The 25,261-nt window shown below is 47.9% G+C and overlaps 1 protein-coding gene and 1 pseudogene across 1 annotated transcript in view; one reads left to right on the top strand and one right to left on the bottom strand.

Annotated features, from left to right (window-relative positions):
• The window catches only part of noc2l (NOC2-like nucleolar associated transcriptional repressor), a 146,197-nt gene that overhangs the window by 9,679 nt on the left and 111,257 nt on the right, over nucleotides 1–25,261 (top strand). The window contains exons 6-10 of the mRNA XM_078425031.1: nucleotides 12,016–12,103; nucleotides 16,690–16,768; nucleotides 19,027–19,137; nucleotides 23,092–23,205; nucleotides 24,099–24,287. Of these exons, the coding sequence (XP_078281157.1) occupies nucleotides 12,016–12,103; nucleotides 16,690–16,768; nucleotides 19,027–19,137; nucleotides 23,092–23,205; nucleotides 24,099–24,287 (581 nt within the window). The remainder of the gene's footprint in view (nucleotides 1–12,015; nucleotides 12,104–16,689; nucleotides 16,769–19,026; nucleotides 19,138–23,091; nucleotides 23,206–24,098; nucleotides 24,288–25,261) is intronic.
• On the bottom strand, nucleotides 9,713–11,595 carry LOC144607887 (cardiolipin synthase (CMP-forming) pseudogene; annotated as a pseudogene).

The following is a 25,261-nucleotide window of genomic DNA, read 5'->3' as shown; positions in this document are numbered from 1 at the left end:
AACTGCAGATGCTGGTTTAAACCGAAAAACTGGAGAAACTCCTCTCTGGAGAAAGGTGATGTTTTGGGTCGAGGCCCTTCTCCAGACCTTATATAGTTTAGTTGAGTTTATTATGGTCATGTGTACCAAGGCACAGTGAAAAGCTTGTGTTGCCTCATTCCTTAGCTTGATGGGATAGTTGTCATCTCATCCCTGGCTACAACCCTTTCCACAGATGCTGCTTGACTCACTGAATGCTTCCAGTATTTTCAGCATCTGCACCCTTGGCTTTTGCTCCCAATGTCCTCTCTAGAACCTTTGCATCCTTCCCCTGGTGGGGCGACCAGAACTGGGGACATTACTACTGTAGATGGACACGAAAAGCTGGAGTAACTCAGCGAGTCAGTCGGCAGCATCTCTGGAGAAAAGGTTATGGTGACATTTCGGGTCACGACCCGTCAGATTGAAGAAGGGCCTCGACCCGAAATGTCACCTATTCCTTTTCTCCTGAGATGCTGTTTGACCCGCTGAGTTACTCCAGAATTTTGGGACTATCTTCGGATTAAACCAGGATCTGCAGTTCCTTCCTAGATATTATTCCTGTTGTGGACTATCCATCACATTTTTATCCAATAGGTTGTTATCCAAAGGTAACTAGGAACGGCGTTAGGTCAGGGTGGTCTCGCTGAATAATGGTTCACTCTGCAGGGGTCAAACCTTGACCTTGTCTTTCTAAATGTGTAACGTGCATTCTGCTGAGCTGTCTCTGATGTCCTGGGATTGCATCTAAAGATAGCGCGCACTGCGTATCAACATGTCTATGATTCATCTCCGTTGCATCTGATGCAGAAATTACTCCAACTGAAACCATCTGAATTTTAAAGTCGTGTTTGTTTTCTAAACTACCCAGTAGACTTGCTGTGACTCTAGCATGCAGAGAGCTTGGCATAGAACAGCACGTTTGCAGCACTGGAACAGGCCTTTCGGCCCACTATGTGCGTGCTGAAGGTGATGTCAGATCAAACCAATCTGCACGTGATCCATATCACACAATTCCCTGCATATCCGTATGCCTCGTCTAAATGCTTCCTAAATGCCACGGTTGTATCTGCCTCCTCACCACTACTGGCAACATGTCCCTCTCTGGGAGTGTGGGGGGGGGGCTTCCAGTCTTAGAAACATAGAAAAATACATGCCGGAGGAAGCCATTCGGCCCTTCGAGCCAGCACCGTCATTCATTGTGATCATGGCTGATCGTTCACAATCAATAACCCGTGCCTACCTTCTTCCCATATCCCTTGATTCCACTAGCCCCTAGAGCTCTATCTAACTCTCTTAAATCCATCCAGTGATTTGGCTTCCACTGCCCTCTGTGGCAGAGAATTCCACAAATTCACAACTCTCTGGGTGAAAATGTTTTTTCTCACCTCAGTTTTAAATGGCCTCCCCTTTATTCCAAGACTGTGGCCCCTGGTTCTGGACTCGCCCAACATTGGGAACATTGTTGTTGGGAACATCAACAGTCTTGATCATTTCCCTCTGGGGAAAATGGTTCTGACTGCCTACCCTATCTATTCCTCTCATCATCTTAGAGACTTCTACCTGATCATCCCTCAACTTCTTCTCAAAAACGCAATCCATGTTTGCCCAACCTCTCCTTGGAGCTTCTACCCCTTAATCCAGGCAGCATTCCAGCAAAACCCTTCTGCCCCATCTCCAAAGCATCACCTTCTTCCTGGAATGGGGTGACCAGAACTGCACGCAACGCTCCAAATGTGGCCCAGCCAAAGTCCTACAAAGCAGCAATGTGACTTCCTGACCCTTGTATTCCATGTCCAGACCGATGAAGGCAAGCATACTCTTATGTGTAGGAAGGAACTGCAGATGCTGGTTTAAACCGAAGAGGCTGCAGAGTGACTTGGATAGATTAGGCGAGTGGGCAAATGCATGGCAGATGCAATATAATGTGGATAAATGTGAGGTTATCCACTTTGGCGGCAAGAACAGGAAAGCAGAGTATTATCTGAATGGTGACCGATTGGGAGAAGGGGAGATGCAACGTGACCTGGGTGTCATGGTGCACCAGTCATTGAAAGCAAGCATGCAGGTGCAGCAGGCAGTGAAGAAAGCGAATGGTATGTTGGCATTCATAGCAAGAGGATTTGAGTTTAGGAGCAGGGAGGTTCTGCTGCAGTTGTACAGGGCCTTGGTGAGACCGCACCTGGAGTATTGTGTGCAGTTTTGGTCTCCTAACCTGAGGAAAGACGTTCTTGCCTTAGAGGGAGTACAGAGAAGGTTCACCAGATTGATCCCTGGGATGGCGGGACTTACATATGAGGAAAGACTAGATAGACTGGGCTTGTACTCGCTGGAATTTAGAAGACTGAGGGGGGATCTTATAGAAACATATAAAATTCTTAAGGGGTTGGAGAGGCTAGATGCGGGAAGATTGTTCCCGATGTTGGGGAAGTCCAGAACCAGGGGTCACAGCTTAAGGATAAGTGGGAAGTCTTTTAGGACCGAGATGAGAAAACATTTCTTCACACAGAGAGTGGTGAGTCTGTGGAATTCTCTGCCACAGAAGGTAGTTGAGGCCAGTTCATTGGCTATATTTAAGAGGGAGTTAGATGTGGCCCTTTTTGCTAAAGGGATCAGGGGGTATGGAGAGAAGGCAGGTACAGGCTACTGAGCTGAATGATCAGCCATGATCATATTGAATGGCGGTGCAGGCTCGAAGGGCCGAATGGCCTACTCCTGCACCTATTTTCTATGTTTCTATGTTTCTATAGACACAAAAAGCTGGAGTAACTCAGCGGGACAGGCAGCATCTCTGGGGAGAAGGAATGGGTGACGTTTTGGGTCGAGACCCTTCTTCAGACATTCTTCAAACGTACTCTAAGTCTACTTGACCACTCTATCTAAATTACATGCTGCCACTTTCAGGGTGTGATGGACTTGGGCCCCTGGATTCCTTAACATCAATGCTGTTAAGGGACTTGCCATTAACTTTTCCCTTGAACCTCCCAAAGTGTAACACCTAACACATGCTTGGATTAAACTCTCTCTCTGTCCCTTTCTGAGGATGATCTATATCATCCTATTTTGCGTGTGTGTTTGTGATGCGGTAGTCGGGGGAGAGGGAACATGAGATGTGAAGAGGTACAAAGAACAAATTAGTGAGCTATGCTAAAGGACATCATCAGTCCGCCTTAACTAACCTGATCACCCGGTGGCTCAGCCCTTCAACTCCCCCTCCCAGTCTGACCTTTCTGTCATGGGCCTCCTCCATTGTCATAGTGAGGCCCACCGCAAATTGGTGGAACAGCACCTCGTATTTCGCTTGGGCAGCTTACACCCCAGCGGTTTGAACATTGATTGATAACTTCAGTTAGCTCCTCTGCTCCTCTCTTTCCCCTCCCCCTTCCCAGTTCTCCCACTGTCTTCCTGTCTCCAACTACATCCTTTGTCCCGCCCCCTCCCCTGACATCAGGCTGAAGAAGGGTCTCGACCCAAAACGTCACCCATTCCTTCTCTCCTGAGATACTGCCTGACCCACTGAGTTACTCCAGCATTTTGTGACACCTTCGATTTGTACCAGCATCTGCAGTTATTTTCTTATGCGAAAGGACAAATCAAAGCCAGTAACGATGATCAAGGGAAGGTGGAGCCCACAACGGTGGAGAAGGTGATAGCGAGTGAAACTAACTAATGATGGAGTAGACATTTTTAGTATTATATTTGAGACATTTGTTCTGAATCTTTAATCAATTGTAAATCAATGAATGAGCTGTAAGCAGAACCAGTTAAAGTCATCGATGAGGTTCACTCTTTCATCCCGTCACTTGGTTTAAGTTTGGTCTAATAATTCAGATCTTTTATTATAACTCAAACAAAGACCAGTCTAGTTTGAACTGCATTGCTTAATTCAAGTGGATTAATATTGATAATTCACTATGTACATGGAAGCAAAGGGTTTGTTTTTAATGTCGGCAATGCTTGTGTCTCTCTCAAGCTGTTTTAATAATTCTCAACATATTAGCACAGTTCACACGTTGTTTCCATTTTACTGTTTGATTGTGAATGATACTTTAAATTGTCCAATGATGACGCATGGATGTAGCTCCACCATCGTTTCTGCAGCTAAATCAGGGGTCACTGATTAAAGGAAACATTGGTTTCACCCCAATCTTCCCGGCAACACTTCAACTTTCCCAGAGTTCAAATCTTTCGTTCAGCCTACTCTTTGTAAATAGGTGAGTGGGTCGACACAAGGAACTGCAGATGCTGGAATCTTGAGCAAAACAAAGTGCTGGATGAACTCGGCAGGTCAGGCAGCTTCTGTAATCCATTCTCTCCCCAGATGTTGCCCGACCGACCTGCTGAGGCCAGGGTGGCACGGTGGCGCAGCAGCAGAGTTGCTGCCTTGCAGCGCCGGAGACCCGGGTTCGATCCTGACTGCAGGCGCTGTCTGCACGGAGTTTGTACGTTCTCCCCGTGACCGCGTGCATTTTACCGAAATCTTTGGTTTCCTCCCACACTCCAAAGAGTTACGGGTTTGTAGGTTAATTGGCTTGGTATAAGCGTAAATTGTCCCTAGTGTGTGTAGGATGGTGTTAATGTGCGGGGATTGCTGGTCGGTGCGGACTCGGTGGGCCGAAGGGCCTGTTACCGTCCTGTATCTCTGAGCTAAACTGCGTTTCAGTGTAGTAAAATATATTGGAAAAGACCGCACGAAATTGTAGAGAATTGTGGACGCAGACCAGACCATTACACAAACTACCTCCCTTCCATTGAATCCATCTACACTTCCCACTGCCTCGGCAAGGCCACCTGCATAATTGAGACGAGTCTCATCCCAGTCCCTCTTCTCCCCTCTCCCATCAGGCAAGAGGTACAGAAGTGTGAAAACGCACACCTCCAGATTCAGAGACAGTTTCTACCCAGCTGTTGTCTGGAATGTTTGAGAGATGGTTTTCTAAACCAACATGTCGAGGAACCATCGAGAGAACAGGCCATTCTAGACTGGGTATTGAGTAATGAGGAAGGGTTAGTTAGCAGTCTTGTTGTGCGAGGCCCCTTGGGCAAGAGTGATCATAATATGGTAGAGTTCTTCATTAGGATGGAGAGTGACAAAGTCGATACAGAAACAAGTGTTCTGAACTTAAAGAAAGGTAACTTTGAGGGTATGAGGCGTGAATTGTCCAAGATAGACTGGCGATTGATGCTGAAAGGGTTGACGGTGGACATGCAATGGAAGGCATTTAAAGGTCGCATGGATGAACTACAACAAGTGTTCATCCCAGTTTGGCAAAAGAACAAACCAGGAAAGGTAGTGCATCCGTGGCTAACAAGGGAAATCAAGGATAGTATTAAAACAAAAGATGAAGCATACAGATTAGCCAGAAAAAGTAGTATACCAGAGGACTGGGAGAAATTCAGAGTCCAGCAGAGGAGGACAAAGGGCTTAATTAGGAAAGGGAAAATAGATTATGAGGGAAAACTGGCAAGGAACATAAAAACAGACTGCAAAAGCTTTTATAGATATGTCAAGAGAAAAAGATTAGTTAAGGCAAATGTAGGTCCCTTGCAGTCGGAAACAGGTGAATTAATCATAGGGAACAAGGAGATGGCAGACCAATTGAACAAATACTTTGGTTCTGTCTTCACTAAGGAAGACATAAACCGTCTGCCGGAAATAGCGGGGGACCGGGGGTCTAATGAGATGGAGGAACTGAGGGAAATCCAGGTTAGTCGGGATGTGGTGTTAGGTAAATTAAATGGATTAAAGGCAGATAAATCCCCAGGGCCAGATAGGCTGCATCCCAGAGTGCTTAAGGAAGTAGCCTCAGAAATAGTGGATGCATTAGTGATAATTTTTCAAAACTCTTTAGATTCTGGAGTAGTTCCTGAGGACTGGAGGGAAGCTAATGTAACCCCACTTTTTAAAAAGGGAGGGAGAGAGAAAACGGGGAATTATAGACCAGTTAGCCTAACATCGGTAGTGGGGAAAATGCTAGAGTCAGTTATTAAAGATGTGATAGCATTACATTTGGAAAGTGGTGAAATCATCGGACAAAGTCAGCATGGATTTACCAAAGGCAAATCATGTCTGACGAATCTTATAGATTTTTTCGAGGATGTAACTAGTAGAGTGGATAAGGGAGAACCAGTCGATGTGTTATATCTGGACTTTCAGAAGGCCTTCGACAAGGTCCCACATAGGAGATTGGTGTACAAACTTAAAGCACACGGTATTGAGGGTTCAGTGTTGAGGTGGATAGAAAATTGGTTGGTGGACAGGAAGCAAAGAGTAGGAATAAACGGGTCCTTTTCGGAATGGCAGGCAGTGACTAGTGGGGTACCGCAAGGCTCAGTGCTGGGACCCCAGTTATTTACAGTGTATATTAATGATTTGGACGAGGGAATTGAATGCAACATCTCTAAGTTTGCAGATGACACGAAGCTGGGTGGCAGTGTTAGTTGCGAGGAGGATGCTAGGAGGCTGCAGAGTGACTTGGATAGATGCAATATAATGTGGATAAATGTGAGGTTATCCACTTTGGCGGCAAGAACAGGAAAGCAGAGTATTACCTGAATGGTGACCGATTGGGAGAAGGGGAGATGCAACGTGACCTGGGTGTCATGGTGCACCAGTCATTGAAAGCAAGCATGCAGGTGCAGCAGGCAGTGAAGAAAGCGAATGGTATGTTGGCATTCATAGCAAGAGGATTTGAGTTTAGGAGCAGGGAGGTTCTGCTGCAGTTGTACAGGGCCTTGGTGAGACCGCACCTGGAGTATTGTGTGCAGTTTTGGTCTCCTAACCTGAGGAAAGACGTTCTTGCCTTAGAGGGAGTACAGAGAAGGTTCATCAGATTGATCCCTGGGATGGCGAGACTTACATATGTGGAAAGACTGGATAGACTGGGCTTGTACTCGCTGGAATTTAGAAGACTGAGGGGGGATCTTATAGAAACATATAAAATTCTTAAGGGGTTCGAGAGGCTAGATGCGGGAAGATTGTTCCCGATGTTGGGGGAGTCCAGAACCAGGGGTCACAGCTTAAGGATAAGGGGGAAATCTTTTAGGACCGAGATGAGAAAACATTTCTTCACACAGAGAGTGGTGAGTCTGTGGAATTCTCTGCCACAGAAGGTAGTTGAGGCCAGTTCATTGACTATATTTAAGAGGGAGTTAGATGTGGCCCTTTTTGCTATAGGGATCGGGGGTATGGAGAGAAGGCAGGTACAGGCTACTGAGCTGGATGATCAGCCATGATCATATTGAATGGCGGTGCAGGCTCGAAGGGCCGAATGGCCTACTCCTGCACCTATTTTCTATGTCTATGTTTCTATCCTACCAACAACTAGAGAGCAGTCCTGATCTACAATCTACCTAATTGGCAACCATTGGACTATCTTTAATCTGTCTTTACTGGACTTTATCTTAACTAAATGTTATTCCCTTTATCATATATCTGTACAGTGTGGACGGCTCGATTGTGATCATGTATAGTCTTCCAGAGATGTTGCCTGTCCTGCTGAGTTACTCCAGCATTTTGCGTCTATTTTGGTGCAGGTTGACTGGGCCAGGGATGGTCGGTAGGGTCAGTCACTTGAAGAGTTCCTGTCCAGTCGTTCCTGTCTACCTGCACTCGCTGTACATTTAAACCTGATTCCATAGTCACGTGCTGAGACCTTGGGAGTGCATTTTACCTTGCTGTAAACTTAAACTGACGTTCACTAGACCTGACCCTCGAATATTAAATCTGAGCGCATGCTTTTTAAAAAAAAACTTCCCTCTTTCTGATTATTATGACCATAGAAAATCAATATGTAATTATGCCAGAAATATGAATACACAGCAATAAAATGCTCTGATCATGCACATCGAATTGTGACATTTTGCTGTGGCCAATACTGGCTTGTTTACATTGCCACGTTATTGCTGGCATTGAACTGAACACCACTCACTGTCAATTGATTGTAGAGTGATTTGTAGCAGGCAGGTTTATCCATTGTCCAAGGCCTAAAAGATCTGACGTTAGTCACGGGTCTCGAGGGCACAGATTCTCTAGAAGGCGCGGTTAGCGTAGTCTCACTACCAAGGCTCACGGTAGATGGACACAAAATGCTGGAGTAACTCAGTGGGTCAGGCAGCATCTCTGGAGGAAAAAGATGGATGATGTTTTGGGTCCAGTCACTTCTTCAGACTGTAAGGAGGGGCTGGGGAGAGGTGAAGTGCTGGAGGTGAGAAAAAACCAGGACCTGGTCTTTTTTCACTTGCAGCTCTTTAACCCACACACACCCTACTTTCAGCCTGAAGAAGCATCTGGACCCGAAACGTCATCTGTGCGTTGATGCTGTTTGACCCGTTGCTGGTCGACGAGTTCTTGCCCCACATTTTTGATCATGAGTGTAAGAAAGAGGCACATTCTGCAACCCCTTTCCTGGCTTTGTGTCTGTGAAACACATTGTTTCCATATTTCCTTACTTGGGATGTACCTGGGGTCAGTGCAGTGCAGATTGAGAACATTGATTGCCATGTAGTGGGAATGTGGGATAGCCCCCGTGAAGACTGCGTAGCAATCTCACAGAGTCACGGAGCGTGGAAGCAGGCCCTTCAGCCCAACTTGCCCATGCCGACCCACATGCCACATCTACACTAGTCCCACCGTCCTGCATTTGGCCCATATCCTTCTGAATCTTTCCTATCCCAACTACCGCCTTATCTCAACTACCTCCTCCGGTAGCTCGTTTCATTTACCCACGAAATATGAGGTGCTGTTCCCCCAATTTGCGCTGGGCCTCACCCTGACAATGTATGAGGCCCAGGACAGAAAGATCAGATTGGGAATGGGAGGGGGAGTTGAAGTGCTGAGCCACCGGGAGATCAAGTAGGTTAAGGCGGACTGAGCGGAGATGTTCAGCGAAACAATTTTGCGAGCCTGCGCCTACATCGGCGAGACCAAGCGCAGGCTCGGCGATCGTTTTGCTGAACACCTCTGCTTGGTCCGTCTTAACCTACCTGATCCCCAGTGGCTCAGCACTTCAACTTCCCCCTCCCATTCCCAATCTGACCTTTCTGTCCTGGGCCTCCTCCATTGTCAGAGTGAGGCCCAGCGCAAATTGGAGGAACAGCACCTCGTATTTCGCTTGGGTAGTTTACACCCCAGCGGTATGAACATTGACTTCTCTAACTTCAGATAGCCCTTGCTTTCTCTCTCCATCCCCTCCCCCTTCCCAGATCTCCCACCAGTCTTACTGTCTCCGATAGTGTTGCCAACTTCCTCACTCCCAAATACGGGACAAGGTGATGTCACTGCCCCGCGCCCCACGTGACCTCGCCCAGCCAGCGGCCACGTGCTCCCGCTCCACCAATTTTTTCCTTTTCAGATTTTTAAACTTTTATTATTAAATTCGTGTCTTTTGTAGGAAAAAAAATCCATATATATCTACATTATTTTAATCAATGTCTTTTCTGCATAAAAGTCAAGATCCATTTCCTGCTTTGCTCAGACTGATTCCAGACGCCATTGTCAGACAATAGACAATAGGTGCAGGAGGAGGCCATTCGGCCCTTCGAGCCAGCACCGCCATTCAATGTGATCATGGCTGATCATTCTCAATCAGTACGCCGTTCCTGCCTTCTCCCCATACCCCCTGACTCCGCTATCCTTAAGAGCTCTATCCAGCTCTCTCTTGAATGCGATGCAGTTTGGTTTTCTTTGCCAGGTTTAGAACCGGCACAGTATTTTTGCCATGGTCAGGGCTGTGACGTACCATAAAGTATGAAGGAACACACTGTCCACAAACTGGAGCTGCTAGTGATACATCCACTTGTACAAGTTGAACTGCAGTCTTAACCCTGCTGACAAAAACTGGTTTCAATTGGCCAGTAGCATGACACGGGGTGAAATATTTGCTCAGTGTTCTTGGTGCTGGAACCGTTCGGTATCTATACACTAAAACTCTCGTTTGTTTGTTCCTGAACTACAGCCAAAACGGTACACGATAGCGCGACAATTTTAGGCCCACCTTACTCACCGTCGTCCCTTTGGTGCTAATGGAAGAAGTTTCATTGAAATCGGTGTTATATTTTAAAAGTTATTTACATTTTAAAGTTTAAATCTACTAGGGAGGGAGGGGAAGGGGGGGGGAGGGGAAGGGGGGGGGAAGGGAAGGGGGGGGAGGAGGGAGGATAAGGGGGGTTGAGGGGGATGGAGTGGGGGGAGGGGTAGAGGGACGAGGGGAGGGGGAATGGGGGGGGGAGGATAAGGGGGGGAGGGGGAGAGGGACGGAGGGGGAGAGGGACGAGGGGTGGAGGAGGGAGGATAAGGGGGATTGAGGGGAATGGAGTGGGGGGAGGGGGAGAGGGACGAGGGGGGGGGGGGGGAAGGAGAGGGTGCTGCACCAATGCAGGAGAGGTTTGGGCCCAACGGGTCCACTTGGTCTAGTCTAATATAGAAACCCGCTGCAACCAAAATGACATCTCGCATAAGAACCATAAAAGAGAGAGGAGCTGGAATAAGCTCAACACACGTGAGACTGACGTACAGAACACTGATCAGAATTTTGTCCGCTCATGGGTCGAGGGTACTCCCCAAAGCTGATTTCTGATTCGCCCCGTTTTGTAGCCATCCAACAGATCAGTAATGGCCGCCAAGAGAAAAGGACCAAGGGCGACGTTGCATTCAATAGACAATAGACAATAGGTGCAGGAGGAGGCCATTCGGCCCTTCGAGCCAGCACCGCCATTCAATGTGATCATGGCTGATCATTCTCAATCAGTACCCCGTTCCTGCCTTCTCCCAATACCCCCTGACTCCGCTATCCTTAAGAGCTCTATCCAACTGTCTCTTGAATGCATTCAGAGAACTGCGCTCCACTGCCTTCTGAGGCAGAGAATTCCACAGATTCACAACTCTGACTGAAAAAGTTTTTCCTCATCTCAGTTCTAAATGGCCTACCCCTTATTCTTAAACTGTGGCCCCTGGTTCTGGACTTCCCCAACATTGGGAACATGTTTCCTGCCTCTAAAGTGTCCAACCCCTTAATAATTTTATACGTTTTGATAAGATCCCCTCTCATCCTTCTAAATTCCAGTGTATACAAGCCTAGTCGCTCCAGTCTTTCAACATATGATAGTCCCGCCATTCCGGGAATTAACCTGGTAAACCTACTATTCTGCTATTAGGTAACCCAAGTATGGTGACAAGCCAATCCCTGCCATACAGAGTAAGTTTGGAATTGTCCATGGGTTTTCACACAGCCGGCTGCCGCTCTCTCCTCGCCCTCCTCCGCGCTCGGGTATGAGCAGGGCTTGGCCACTTGTCCCTTGGGAGCGGGTTTGCCGGCTCCGCCGCGGCGGGAAGAGCCAGGCCTGGTGCCGGGTAAGCAGCGGGAGCCTTGGGCCTGGACGTGACCGGGTAACCGTGAGCCTGAGGTGGGCCAAAGGGAAAGGCGGCAGGGATGAGGCCGGGCGTTGGTGGAGGTGGAAGCCGAGGCCTGGGCCTGGCGCTGGGCCTGACCTCGGCTCCCACGTCCCCCCTCCGCTCCCCAACCGGCTCAGCGCCTTCCCTATGCCGCCCAGAGTGCAGCGGCATCGGCGCGGTAACATGCTCAGGCCCCCCAAGGGCCATCAGTGGGAGTGCCGCCGCCGTCTACCCAACGCACTGAACTTCCCCGCACCGGGACGGGACAGGTCTCTTTCCCCGCTCCACTAATGGCGGCCGCCCGGGCATCCGGACCTACACTGTCCGGGCCTAATACGGGACAAGGGAGGTCCAAGGCGGGACAATCCAATTTAGCCCATAATATGGGATGTCCCGGCTAATGCGGGACAGTTGGCAACCCTAGTCTCCGACTACATCCTATCTTTGTCCCGCCCCCCCTCCCCTGACATCAGTCTGAAGAAGGGTCTCGACCCGAAACGTCACCCATTCCTTCTCTCCAGAGGTGCTGCCTGACCTGCTGAGTTACTCCAGCATTTTGTGTCTACCAGCAAAGTAGTGACTTGTGTCGTCTTATTCTCACACAGTTTTCAATGCCCTGGTGTCATTCTGCATTCAGGATCTTCTCGCTGCGCTGCAGAAAGTCCTTCAGTTGAAACCAGTTGGAAAAAGGAGGTAAGTCGCTGAAATTCTGGGTACGGTCGTTCGTGGCGGGTGTGTGTTATTTATTGCACTCATTTGAGTTGTGACCATGGCAGGCCCTTGGTCTGCAACACACCTACTCCTGCAGAGGAACCGATGTAAACCAAGATCACTTTTTCAGCCACTAGTTGCTTATTCCCACAAGGGTCCCGTGACGTTGCCGTCCTCAGCTTTCGTATTTAATAGGGTCATTAGAGTTTTTGAATTAAAATAAATTTGTATCTGTAATACTCTGCATCTGTGTTGAGGGAAACAGTTAATGTGAAGTAAAGAACTGGAGATGCTGGTGTACACCGAAGATAGACACAAACTGCCGGAGTAACTCAGAGGAACATGGAGTGATAAGCATAAAATGCTGGAGTAACTCAGCGTGATGGACACAAAATGCAGGAGTATCTCAGTGATAAACAGAAAATGCTGGATATCATATCATATATATACAGCCGGAAACAGGCCTTTCGGCCCACCAAGTCCGTGCCGTCCAGCGATCCCCGCACATTAACACTATCCTACACCCACTAGGGACAATTTTTACATTTACCCAGCCAATTAACCTACATACCTGTACGTCTTTGGAGTGTGGGAGGAAACCGAAGATCTCAGAGAAAACCCACGCAAGTCACGGGGAGAACGTACAAACTCCTTACAGTGCAGCACCCGTAGTCAGGATCGAACCTGAGTCTCCGGCGCTGCATTCGCTGTAAAGCAGCAACTCTACCGATGCGCTACCGTGCCGCCTTACCGATAGCTCGGCAAGATTATTTAAGTGAAGATGGACACAAAATGCTGCTGCAACTCAGCGGGACAGGCAGCATCCCTGGAGAGAAGGAATGAATGGGTGACGTTTCGGGTCGAGACCCTTCTTCAGACTGCAAGTCGGGGAGAGGGAGACATAGAGATATAGAAGGGGAAGGTGTGAAAACACAGATCAAAGGGGACGATGTGATACCCATCCATATCTATATAGGTAAACCCAGCAGCTGCAGTTCCTTCCTAAACAAGATTATTTAATTCGGCACCTCATATTTCGTCTGGGCAGTTTGCAGCCCAGTGGTATGAACATCGACTTCTCCAACTTTAGATAGTCCCTCTGTCCCTCCCGTCCCCTCCTCCTTCCCAGATCTCCCTCTATCTTCCTGTCTCCACCTATATCCTTCCTTTGTCCCGCCCCCCCCTGACACCAGTCTGAAGAAGGGCCTCGACCCGAAACGTCACCCATTCCTTCTCTCCCGAGATGCTGCCTGACCTGCTGAGTTACTCCAGCCTTTTGTGAATAAATACCTTCGATTTGTACCAGCATCTGCAGTTATCTTCTTATACTATTTAATTTGTGTGTCAGGTTAACGATGTTCAACTGAAGCTTCATAACTTTAAGACAACACGTTTAAATATGCAGAGAGATCATATGGTGCTCCCTTGGCACCATCGATGCTCTGTTCCGTAGCAATGCAGGCAGATGCTGAGCTTCCTGCAGTAAGTGAGTCATCTTCTGACACAACAAAGCCTATGCACCATCTGCAAGGCACGTCAATGAGTGTAGAACTCTGGAGGCCATGTTGCACTTGTATAAGACGTTGGTGAGGCCGCATTTAGAATATTGTGTTCAGTTCTGGGCACCATGTTTGTTATAGGAAAGATATTGTCAAGCTTGAATGGGGTTCAGAAAAGATTTTCGAGGATGTTGCCAGGGCGAGAGGGCCTGAGCTATAGGGAGAGGTTGAGTAGGCTGGGTCTCTATTCCATGGAGCGCAGGAGGATGAGGGGAGGTCTTATAGAGGTGTACAAAATCATGAGAGGAATAGATCGGGTAGATGCACAGAATCTCTCGCCCAGAGTAGGGAAATCGAGGACCAGAGGACATAGAGGTTCAAGGTGAAGGGGAAAAGAGTCAATAGGAATCTGAGAGGTCATTTTTTTTCACATAAAGGGCGGTAGATGTATGGAACATGCTGCCAGAGGAGGTAGTTGAGGTGGGGACTATCCCAACATTTAAGAAACAGTTAGATGGGTACATGGATAGGACAGGTTTGGAGGGATATGGAGGGATACGCAGGCAGGTGGGACATGTTGGCCGGCGTGGGCAAGTTGGGCCGAAGGGCCTGTTTCCACACTGTATCCCTCTGTGATTCTATGACTAAATACAATGGAACATTGTGCACTTGCCTGGCTAGGTGCAGCTCCAACCACTCTCAAATTCAACACTATTCAGGATTGACAGAAAGATAGATAGAAGGGATACGGGGAGAAAGCCGGAAAGGGGTACTGATTTTGGATGATCAGCCATGATCATATTGAATGGCTGTGCTGGCTCGAAGGGCCGAATGGCCTACTCCTGCACCTATTTTCTATGTTTCTATTCGGCATGGAAACAGGCCCGTCGTTTCACCGATCTGACCCTTGATCACACCTTCGCTCCAGTTCGATGTTATCCCGCTTTCTCACCCACTTCCCTGCACACACCAGGGGGAATTTTGCAGAGGAAAATTAGAAGGATGAGAGGAGATCTTATCGAAACATATAAGATTATTAAGGGGTTGGACACGTTAGAGGCAGGAAACATGTTCCCAATGTTGGAGGAGTCCAGAACAAGGGGCCACAGTTTAAGAATAAGGGGTAGGCCATTTAGAACGGAGATGAGGAAAAACATTTTCAGTCAGAGAGTTGTGAATCTGTGGAATTCTCTGCCTCAGAAGGCAGTGGAGGCCAATTCTCTGAATGCATTCAAGAGAGAGCTGGATAGAGCTCTTAAGGATTGCAGAGTCAGGGGGTACGGGGAGAAGGCAGGAACGGGGTACTGATTGAGAATGATCAGCCATGATCACATTGAATGGCGGTGCTGGCTCGAATGGCCGAATGGCCTCCTCCTGCACCTATTGTCTATTGGCAATTAACCTTCGAACCCGCACATCTCTGAGTGGTGGAAGGAAACCGGAACACCCGGAGGAAACCCTTGCGGTCTTGGGGAGAGCGTGCGAACCCCACACAGCGGAGAGCACCCGAGACCGGGATGGAACCGCGGTCTCTGGCGCTGTGAGGCAGCAGCTCTAACAGCTGAGCCACTGTGCAGTCAGATTAAGTGGAACTCCATCCACCATCTCAAATTTTCATTCCCTCCAGGGCGAGCAGACAACGTGCCATTTGCAAAATGGTTTGCGGTTACTCAACCATGCCAATCTGTTAACGGGTAACAAGCCTGTTAACAAACCTCACAGAGCAGGAAAAGGGCAAAAAGTGCCTGGGGGCACCACCACCAACCAAGTTCACACCATCCTGACTTGGAAATATTTATTCCCCCTTCCCCCCACTCCTTCCCTGTGTCCCCCCCCTCTGGATTTCCACCCATTTCTCGCCCACCCCCTTCCCCTCCCCTCCCCGTCCCTTTACACCGATATTCCTTTCCTCCGGCCTCACAATTCATACCTCTTTTTACCCTTGTATCTCACACTTTTTATCTTTTCATAGCTAGCCTTTGTCCCAATCATCTGCTAATTAAACCCCTTCCTTCCTCAACCATGTCCGTGTATCATGCGCCTGGCTTTGTCCTGCCCCCGCCCAGCTTTCCCTCTCCCACCACAATCTATCTGAAGAAGGGTCCCGACCCGAAAAGAGTTAGATAGAGCTGTTAATGATAGCGGAGTCAGGGGGTATGGGGAGAGGGCGGGAACGGGGTACTGATTGTGGATGATCAGCCGTGATCACATTGAATGGCAGTGCTGGCTCAAAGGGCCGAATGGCCTACTCCTGCACCTATTGTCTATTGTCACCTATTCACGTTTTCCTAGAGATGTACTTGACCTGATGAGTTACTCCAGCACTTTGTGTCTTGTTTTGTAAACCTGCAGCTGCAGTTCCTTGTGCCCCCTTGGAAAAGTATTGTTGCTCCTTCGTTCCTAGTTCTAAGTCTTGGGATTCCTATCAAACAACACAGTAAGCATAGCCTTACCAAAATACCGAGCAGTTGGTTTCAAGGGTAATTAGGGGTGTGAGAAGAATAATGAGTTCATAAGTGATAGGAGCAGAATTAGGCCATTCGGCCCATTAAGCCCATTCGGATAATCATGGCTGATCTACCTTTCCCTCTCAACTCCATTCTCCTGCCTTCTCCCCGTAACCTCTGACGCCTGTACTAATCAAGAATCTATCCATCTCTGCCTTAAAAATATCCATTGACTTGGCCTCCACAGTGGCAAAGAATTCCACTCAATGCTGATCCTGCCCGTATCCCACATGCATGAATATTGCAGGTGATTTTATTCACTTGCGGTGAAAGTGAACGCTCCTATATTAAGATTCCTCCATTGGCCTCCTCCCGTCCACTTGTAAATAGTTTGTTGGGCTGAAGGATGTTGCCTCAGAAGACCCCGACCTCGGGTTTGTATGTATGTGTGGTGAGTGTGCTTTAGGGTTGGGGGAAGGCAGGGTACAAGGAGGGAGGGAGGAAGGGCTGAGGCTTCCAGTCATTGTACATGGCAGGCACTGTTTGCAGCTTCATGTTGCCTAACCACATGTGTAATGCCTATTGTGTTGGGGCCTTCAATGACTTTGCTTGTGTCTCCTAGGTTATTGCTTCCCTCCAGCAGCTCGCAATGGCAGAAGGTTCGACAAGATGTGAGTGTCTACCTGGCCGGTCTTATCCAGGTAAGGTCTAGAGTCAAACAGGGAGGAAACAGGCCCTTCGGCGCAATTCGTGCATGCATGCCTGCCGCATATAGGATGCTCCCATTTATCCACGTTTTTCCCCATATCCCTCGATCTTTCCTATCAGTGTATCTGTCCAAGTGTCTTTTAAGTTACAAATGTAAATCCTGGGTATTTATTCACAAAATGCTGGAGTAACTCAGCAGGTCAGGCAGCATCTCGGGAGAGAAGGAATGGGTGACGTTTCGGGTCGAGACCCTTCTTCAGACTGATGTCAGGGGGGCGGGACAGAGGAAGGATATAAGTGGAGACAGGAAGATAGAGGGAGAACTGGGAAGGGGAGGGGAAGAGAGGGACAGAGGAACTATCCTCAATGTAAATCCTGGGATTAACTGTTTCTTTTCAATGGTATTGAACAAATCTGCTGTTATTTTGATCTAATGCTTAGTCAGGATTCCTGCAATAAAGGGATTCTTTTATGAAGAAAGAATAGGTTGAGTTTTAAGATCGCAGAGGAAGAGACAAATTCAATGAATATTAATTTCAAAGCAGTCACGATATGTGTGGAAGGAATTAAATTTTTAAAAAAAAGTAATTTACAGAAAACGTCATAATTTCTTGCCTTTTGTCATTTACCCTTGACCTGTGTGGATTACTGGACCATTTTAGAGGGCGATTAAAGACCATATAAGGTGCAGGAAGGATCTGCCGATGCTGGTTTAAACCAAAGATAGGCACAAAAAGCTTAAGTAACTCAGGTCAGACAGCATCTTTGGAGAAAAGGAATAGGAGATGTTTTGGGTCGAGACACTTCTTCAGGCTTTTTTAATCTTTTTTTCCCTGACTCTCGGTCTGACGAAGGGTCTCGAATCCCGAAACGTCACCTTTTCCTTTTCTCCAGAGATGCTGGCTGACCTGCTGAGTTACTCCAGCTTCTTGTGTTTGTATGAGATCTATAGTTGCTATCGGTCTTGAGTTGCATATAGGTCAGACCGGAAGGGTTAGGAAAGGAAGCTATGGGTTAGGAAAGACCAGGAGGGTTAGCTTCCTTTCCTCCTTCCTCTCCGGGCTCCAGTGTTTATAAAGGTTAGGTCTGTGGGGTCGGGTTCATTGGTCCGATGATCCTTAATTGGTCTTGGCCGCGGCTTGATTGCTGGTGGGGCCGTGAGAGGAGCGGATCTTAAAGGGGACATGTCATCAAATTACGGTCTTGTCCACTCTCCGAGTCTATGTGTCGGATGCTGTTGCAAGCAAGGTTTTCATTGTGCTGGAGTAACTCAGCGGGACAGGCAGCATCTCTGGAGAGAAGGAATGGGTGACGTTTCGGGTCGAGACCTTTCTTAGACTGAAGAAGGTTCTCGACTCGTAACGTCGCCCAGTCCATCTATCTAGAGATGCTGCCTGTCCCCGCTGAGTTAGGGATTAGGGTTGTGCAGGTCGGTTCAAGAACCTGGACCTGCGATGACAGTAGCTGTTCCTGAACATGGTGGCGTGCCCCTCCTGCCTGATGGTGGCAGCAAGAAGAGGGCACAGGCCGGATGGAACTCTACTCATTGTAGCCAGTGAGAGGTGATGTCAAAGATAGATGCTCAATGTCAAAAAAATGTGTGGCGGTCACTTGGAAAGATCACAATGAAATAAGAATTGCAAGATGGTACGCAGAAATGCGTAGTTGTATCCCATTAGAAAAAGCTACTTATAATCTGAGAGATAAATATGATTTCTTTTTGAAACTTTGGAACCCATTCACTTTAAAACTAGGATTAAGAATTGGAAATATTTAATTTCAGGATTGTTTTGATACCCCTAAAAAGAATTTAATAAGAAATTAGCCGGAAGTGTTTCCTTCTTATCTCCAAGTTCCCTTCTTTCTTTCTTTCTTTCTTTCTTTCTTTCTTTCCTTTTTTTAATTTTTTTTTAATTTCTTTATCTTTCTTCTTCTCCTTTTTCCTCTTTTTTCTAACTGGGGGGGTGGGGGGAGGGGGGTTGTGGGTGGGGAGATAATACAGAACAATACAGGTATAATCGAAGTTAAATGTATAATCAAATTTATAATGTAGGTACCATCGCGTACTATGAGTTCATACATGTATTTGTTTTGTTAAAATTTAAATTGAATAAATTTTTTTAAAAAATGTCAAAGATAGATCAACTCAATGCTGGAGTGGACTATCTGTGCGGAGGTTTTTCCAATGGAGTAGGTTAAGAGCTGTCACAAAAGTTCAGATGCAACATAACCATTGTCTCTTTCTTTTCAGCTGCTGTCAAGTTTGACCGAAGTCTCGGTGGTGAGTGCGGTCCTCCGTCACATGAGTGACCTGGTACCATACTACCTCTGCTTTCCAAAACACTCCCGTGTTCTCCTGAAGGCAAGTCTATATTCCCACTTGTTTGAATGGTGTCCGGAAAGGGAAATCTATCTGAGGGAGTTCAACTCAATGTGGGCTTCAAGTCAAGTCAAGTTTATTTGTCACATACACATACACGATGTGCAGTGAAATGAAAGTGGCAATGCCTGCGGATTGTGCACACAAAAGAATTACAGTTGCAGCATATAAATAAAGTTAATAAAGTTACTATAGTGTAGACAAAATTTAGTCTCTGGAGTTATAAAAGTTGACAGTCCTGATGGCCTGTGGGAAGAAACTCCGTCTCATCCTCTCTATTTTCACAGCGTGACAGCGGAGGCGTTTGCCTGACTGTAGCATCTGGAACAGTCCGTTGCTGGGGTGGCAGGGGTCCCTCATGATCTTACTTGCTCTGGATCTGCACCTCCTGATGTATAGGTCCTGCAGGGGTGCGAGTGTAGTTCCCATGGTGCGTTCTGCCAAATGCACTACTCTCTGCAGGGCCATCCTGTCCTGGGCAGAGCTGTTCCCACCCTTCCTGAGGTCATGTGTTGCCCGCCCTGATTTGATCTGGCCTTTTCAAACCTCCAGTTTACTTTCGCCCCCCCCCCCCCCCATCTCTACTTTCAGTTTGAAAGTAGGGTTCCGACCAGAAACATCACCTATTCGTTTTTTCCCGGAGATGCTGCCTGACTTTAGACTTTGAGAGTTTTGAGATACAGCACGGATACAAGCCCTTTGGCCCAACAAGTCCGCGCCAACCAACCCCGTTCACTAACCTGTGCACACTAGGGACGATTTTTTAATAACTTGCTGAAGCTAATTAACCTACAAACCTGTGCTGCTTTGGAGTGGGGAGGACACTGCTTTTGTTGCGTGCTAACCAGTCAGCGGAAAGACAACACATGATTACAATTGAACTATTCACAGTGTACGGATACACGGTAAGGGAATGACATTTAATGCAAGGTGAAGCCAGTAAAGTCCAATCAAAGATAGTCCGAGGGTCACCAATGAGGCAGATAGTAGTTCAGCACTGCTCTCTGGTTGTGGTAGGATGGTTCAGTTGCCTGATAACAGCTGGGAAAAAACTGCTCCTGAATCTATCAGGCTATTTCAATGTCCAAATATTCACTGGGGAATTTCAGAGTACCCCTGGACACCGGCCTTTCTTTATTTGGCCATGTCTTCCACCAGCCCAGTGTTTGGAAGGGGCCCTGACATGTGAGGAGAGACTGGTTTGCTCTGGCCTTTGGTCCCTGACATTTAGGTGATGTAACTGAAAGCACAAAACCGTGAGAGGACCCAAGAGCGTAGATGAATGCCAGCTGTATCTCCTGAGTTGAGGGGTGGCACAGTGGCGTAGCTGCAGAGTTACTACCTTACAGCGCCAGAGACCTGGGTTCGATCCTGACTACACTACCCAACATTTTGTGAATAAATCGAATAACACTACAAACGCTGTCTATACAGAGTTTATACATTCTCCCTGTGACCGTGTGGGTTTTTCCTGGGTGTTCCGGATTCCTCCCACACTCCAAAGACGTGCAGGTTTGTTGGTCTGAAGAAGGACCTCGACCCGAAACGTCACCCATTCCTTCTCTCCAGAGATGCTGCCTGACCCGCTGAGTTACTCCAGCATTTTGTGTCTACCTTCGATTTAAACCAGCATCTGCAGTTCCTTCCTGCAGGTTTGTAGGTTAATTCGTTTTGGTAAAATTGTAAATTGTTCCTAGTGTGTGTGGGATAGTGCCGTGTTTATAGTTACGGGGATCGCTGGTCGGCGCGGACTCGATGGGCTGAAGGGCCTGTATCCGCACTTAATCTCGAGAACAAAATCTATGGGGCTGGCCATTTAGGACTAAAAGGTGGAGAAATATCCACACTCTCGGAGGTAAGCGAAGTCTTGACCTCAGAGGGCTGCAGTATGAATGCATCCAAAACTGAGATCAATAGACTTCTGGCTATCAGAAGAATCAAGGGTCATGAGGACAGAGCAGGGAAATGGGATGAGATCGGTCAGCCATGATCTATTCGGGTCAGGCAGCATCTGTGGAAGGAAATGGACAGAGGACATTTCGGGTTGGGACTCTTCAGAATGATGGAGATGAGGGGAGATGATTGGTGAAGAGGTGAGGGGTGAGACAAAAGCTGGCACTATATCCCTCCCTCTGGCTTTACACTTTACTCCACTTCCTTCTTTATCTGACACCATTTTGTCTCGTTTTCACCTCTAGCTTTGTCACACTCCACCCATCTGCTAATTACCCCCCCCCCGCCCCCAACCAGTAGACCATCAAGGGGCCGAATGGCCTACTGCTCCCATTTCTCATGTTGTTATGCTCTGACTGGTTGGGGTTCCATTCAACCTGAACTCAGTGACTGCTAGATATAGTTTAGTTTAGAGATACAGTATGGAAACAGGCCCTTCTTCCCACCGAACCCGCGCCAACTAACGATCACCCCGCACACTAGCCCTATCCTACACACTTGGGACAATTTGCGGAAGCTGATTAACCTAAAAACCTGCACGTCTTTGGAGCGTGTGAGGAAACTGGAGCACCCGGAGAAAACCCACGCAGATCACAGGGAGAAGGTGCAAACTCCGTACAGGCAGTACCCGTAGTCGGACCGAACCCGGGTCTCTGGCGCTGTGAGGCAGCAACTCTACCGCTGCGCCACCATGCTGCCCTGACGAGTATATTCCCCAGTTTATTGTTTGCCACTTGCCTCTTCAGTTAAGAGTCATAACTTGGAGGGGCACAGGCTGGGAGACGATCGCGGGAGTAACCCAAGGATGGGCTGAATGGCCGCCCGTGCTGTAAATTTCCATGGTTAGGTTGGATTGTAGTTGGGGCCTCCCATCACATCTTCATCGGTGAGTCACTACCTCTGTTTGAAAGTAAGCACTCCCGATTTCCAGCCATTGGCTTTGTTCAAATCCCTCCAAGCACAAAGCTCAGGGTAAAACGTTGTCACTGATCAGTGTGGAGTATAAAACCCACGGCCCAGTGGCACAGCTGGTAGGGCCGTTACCCCATAGCGCCGGAGACCCGGGTTCGATCCCGACCTCGTGTGCTGTCTGTGTGGAGTTTGCACGTTCTCCCTGTGACCGCCTGGGTTTCCTCTGGGTGTTCCGTTTTCCTCCTACATTCCGAAGGCATGTGGGTCCGTGGGTTAATTAGCCTTCTGTAAATTGTCCCGGATAATGTAGGGAGTGGATGTTGGCTGGATACCACGCGACAAAAATGCTCTTCACTCTCCATCCGCATGCTTGATTATAGTAAACTAAACCAAAAAACTAGAGTGAATGGGTGTTCAGTGGTTGGCATAGACTCAGTGGGCTGAAGGGCCTGTTTCCAATCAATCAATCAATCAATCAATCAATCAATCAATCAATCAATCAATCAGTATTTGATATTTCACTGTTATGTCATATTTTGCTTGGACAGCTAACATCCCAACGGTATGAATTTTGATTTCTCTAACTTCAAAAGTAACCCTTGCTTTCCCTCTCTCTCCGTCCCTCCCCCACCCCAGTTCTCCAACTAGTTTCACTGTCCTCCTGATTAATATTACTGATTGCGTGTCTCCCCATCACCTTCCCCTCAGCTCACAATGAACCATTCTACATTTCCTAATCATCGTCTGCTTTGATCTGTTGTTTTCACACCTTATCCCTCCATATCTCCAGACTCCCTCTCCCCCCGACTCTCGATCCGAAACATCACCCATTCCTTCTCTCCGGAGATGCTGCCTGTCCCGCTGAGTTACTCCAGCATTTTGTGTCTATAATTAATATTCTAATGTGAGAATATTCTAATATTGTATCTTTGAGAACGATGAGAAGGAATAATGGCGCAAATTACTTTTGCGCCTTTAATGAGCACTGCAGCCAGTAATGTGAAGAAACGTTCTAATAAAGCTCTTGCTTTCCCGTTAATGGATCCATCTTCTCCTCTCCCCACCCTCTAGCAAGTGATACTGCAGTGGAGTACCGGAGAGGAGACTGTGAGAGTGCTGGCCTTTCTCATCCTCAACAAGATATGCAGGGGCAAGCAGGACATTTACCTCAATCTGGTGCTGAAGGTGATCATTGTGTTTGTTTAAATAAAAGATCGATCTGAGCTAACGCAAGTACGCGGAGAGGAAAGGTTGGGAGGGTTACGAGCCCCCACGTGGGGGAATGGGACTAGCAGGCAGGCACCCTGGTCAACATTGGCAAGATGGGCCGAAGGGCCTGCTTCTGTACTGAATGGCTCTTCGACTAAAACTGGGTCCCCCTGTGAGTACTGGACTTTCAGGGCAGCAGACCTGGTGCACTGTAAGTAGATTTGCTGCCCTCTGAATCCGTGGAAGGATAGCGGATAGCGGATACAGCAACTTCCAGTTCCACAGATTAACTACCCTCTGACTAAAGAAGTCCCTCCTCACCTCCTTTTCGTAAAAGAGCGCCCTTTAATTCTGAGGCTGTGACCTCTGGTCCTAGACTCTCCCACCAGTGGAAACATCCTCTCCACATCCACTCTATCCATGCCTTTCATTATTCTGTAAGTTCCAACGAGGTCCCCCCTCAACCTTCTAAACTCCAGCGAGTACAGGCCCAGTGCTGTCAAACGCTCATCATGGGCTAACCCACTTATTCCTGGGATCATTCTTGTAAACCTCCTCAGGACCCTCTCCAGAACCAGCACATCCTTCCTCGGATATGGGGCCCAAATTTGCTCACGGTACTCCAAGCGTGGCCTTATAGAGCCTCAGCATTACATCCCTGTTTTTTTTTTAAATTCCAGTCCTCCTGATGTAAATACTAGCATTGAATATGCCTTCCTTACTACCGATGGGACTTGCAGATTCACTTTTTTGGGGAGTCCTGCGCCATGTCCTATGAATGTGGGATAGTAAATTCTCGGTTGAGGAAGCCTCGCGGCTGGCTGCAAAGGTGGGGCTGGTCTAATCTTGGCCTCTGTGTCTTCCTCCAGCAAATGTACGTGGCCTACGTGAAGAACTGTAAGTTTACCTCCCCAAACGTGTTGCCCATGATCAACTTCATGCAGCGCAGCCTGACGGAGATGTACGCCTTGGACTACCAGGCTACCTACCAGCACGCCTTCATCTACATCCGACAGCTAGCGATTCATCTCCGAAACGCCATGACCCTGAAGAAAAAGGTAACGCATCAACTTCAGCTTTCTCAAATTACAAGTGTTTTCTCTTTTGAGACTCAATTCTTTATTTCTACTGCCAACTGGTGGCAGAGTTGAGTATTTCAGCAGAGCCTGAAAGATCATTGAATCAGTGCCAACCCAAGAGTCTCCTAAATGCCACTATGGTGCCTGCCTCTACCATCACCCTTGGTAGCACCAGCTCGTTCATCACCCTCTATGTAAAAAAACTTGCCCCGCACGTCTCCTTTAAAGGATGTAAATGCACGTTAGTGGCTGTGTTTGTTATTTAAAGGTTTCAAAGGTCTTTTATTGTCACGTGTACCAATAAAGGTAAAGAAGGATCTCGACCCGAAACGTCACCCATTCATCAGTCTGAAGAAGGGTCTCGACCCGAAACGTCTCCCATTCATTCTCTCCTGAGATGCTGCCTGACCCGCTGAGTTACTCCAGCATTTTGCGAATAAGTACCTTCGATTTGTACCAGCATCTGCAGTTTTTTTCTTACAATTAAGGTACAGTGATATGCGAATTACCTTACAGCCAAACTACAAAAAAACAACAAGACACACAGCTACATAAAAGTTAACTTAAACAACCACCACAGCGGATTTCCCACACTCCTCACTGATGGAAGGCAATGAAGTCCAATCTTCATCCTCTTTATTCTCCCGCGGTCGGAGTGGTCGAAGCTCCTGCAGCTTGGAGCTCCCGAAGTCAGTCTCAGACCAGAGACCATGAGCTCCGCGATGTTAAAGTCTGCAGGCTCCCGCGGTTGGAGCCCCAAATTCGATCCCCGATGGGGATCGCGAGCTTCGTGATGTTGCCCGCAGGCTCCCGTGGTGCGGCTCTCGAAGTCGGTCTCCAGCAAAGGCCGCCAACTCCTCGATGTTAGGCCGTAGTGCGGACGGAGATGCGATACGGGAAAAAAATCGCATCTCCGTTGAGGTAAGAGGCTAGAAAAAGTTTCCCCCAACTGC

This window comes from Rhinoraja longicauda, chromosome 30, assembly GCF_053455715.1.
Source record: "Rhinoraja longicauda isolate Sanriku21f chromosome 30, sRhiLon1.1, whole genome shotgun sequence".
NCBI classification, from domain to species: Eukaryota; Metazoa; Chordata; class Chondrichthyes; order Rajiformes; family Arhynchobatidae; genus Rhinoraja; species Rhinoraja longicauda.
The sequence above is the reverse complement of the archived record's forward strand: the minus strand, read 5'-3'. Positions and strand labels throughout refer to the sequence as shown.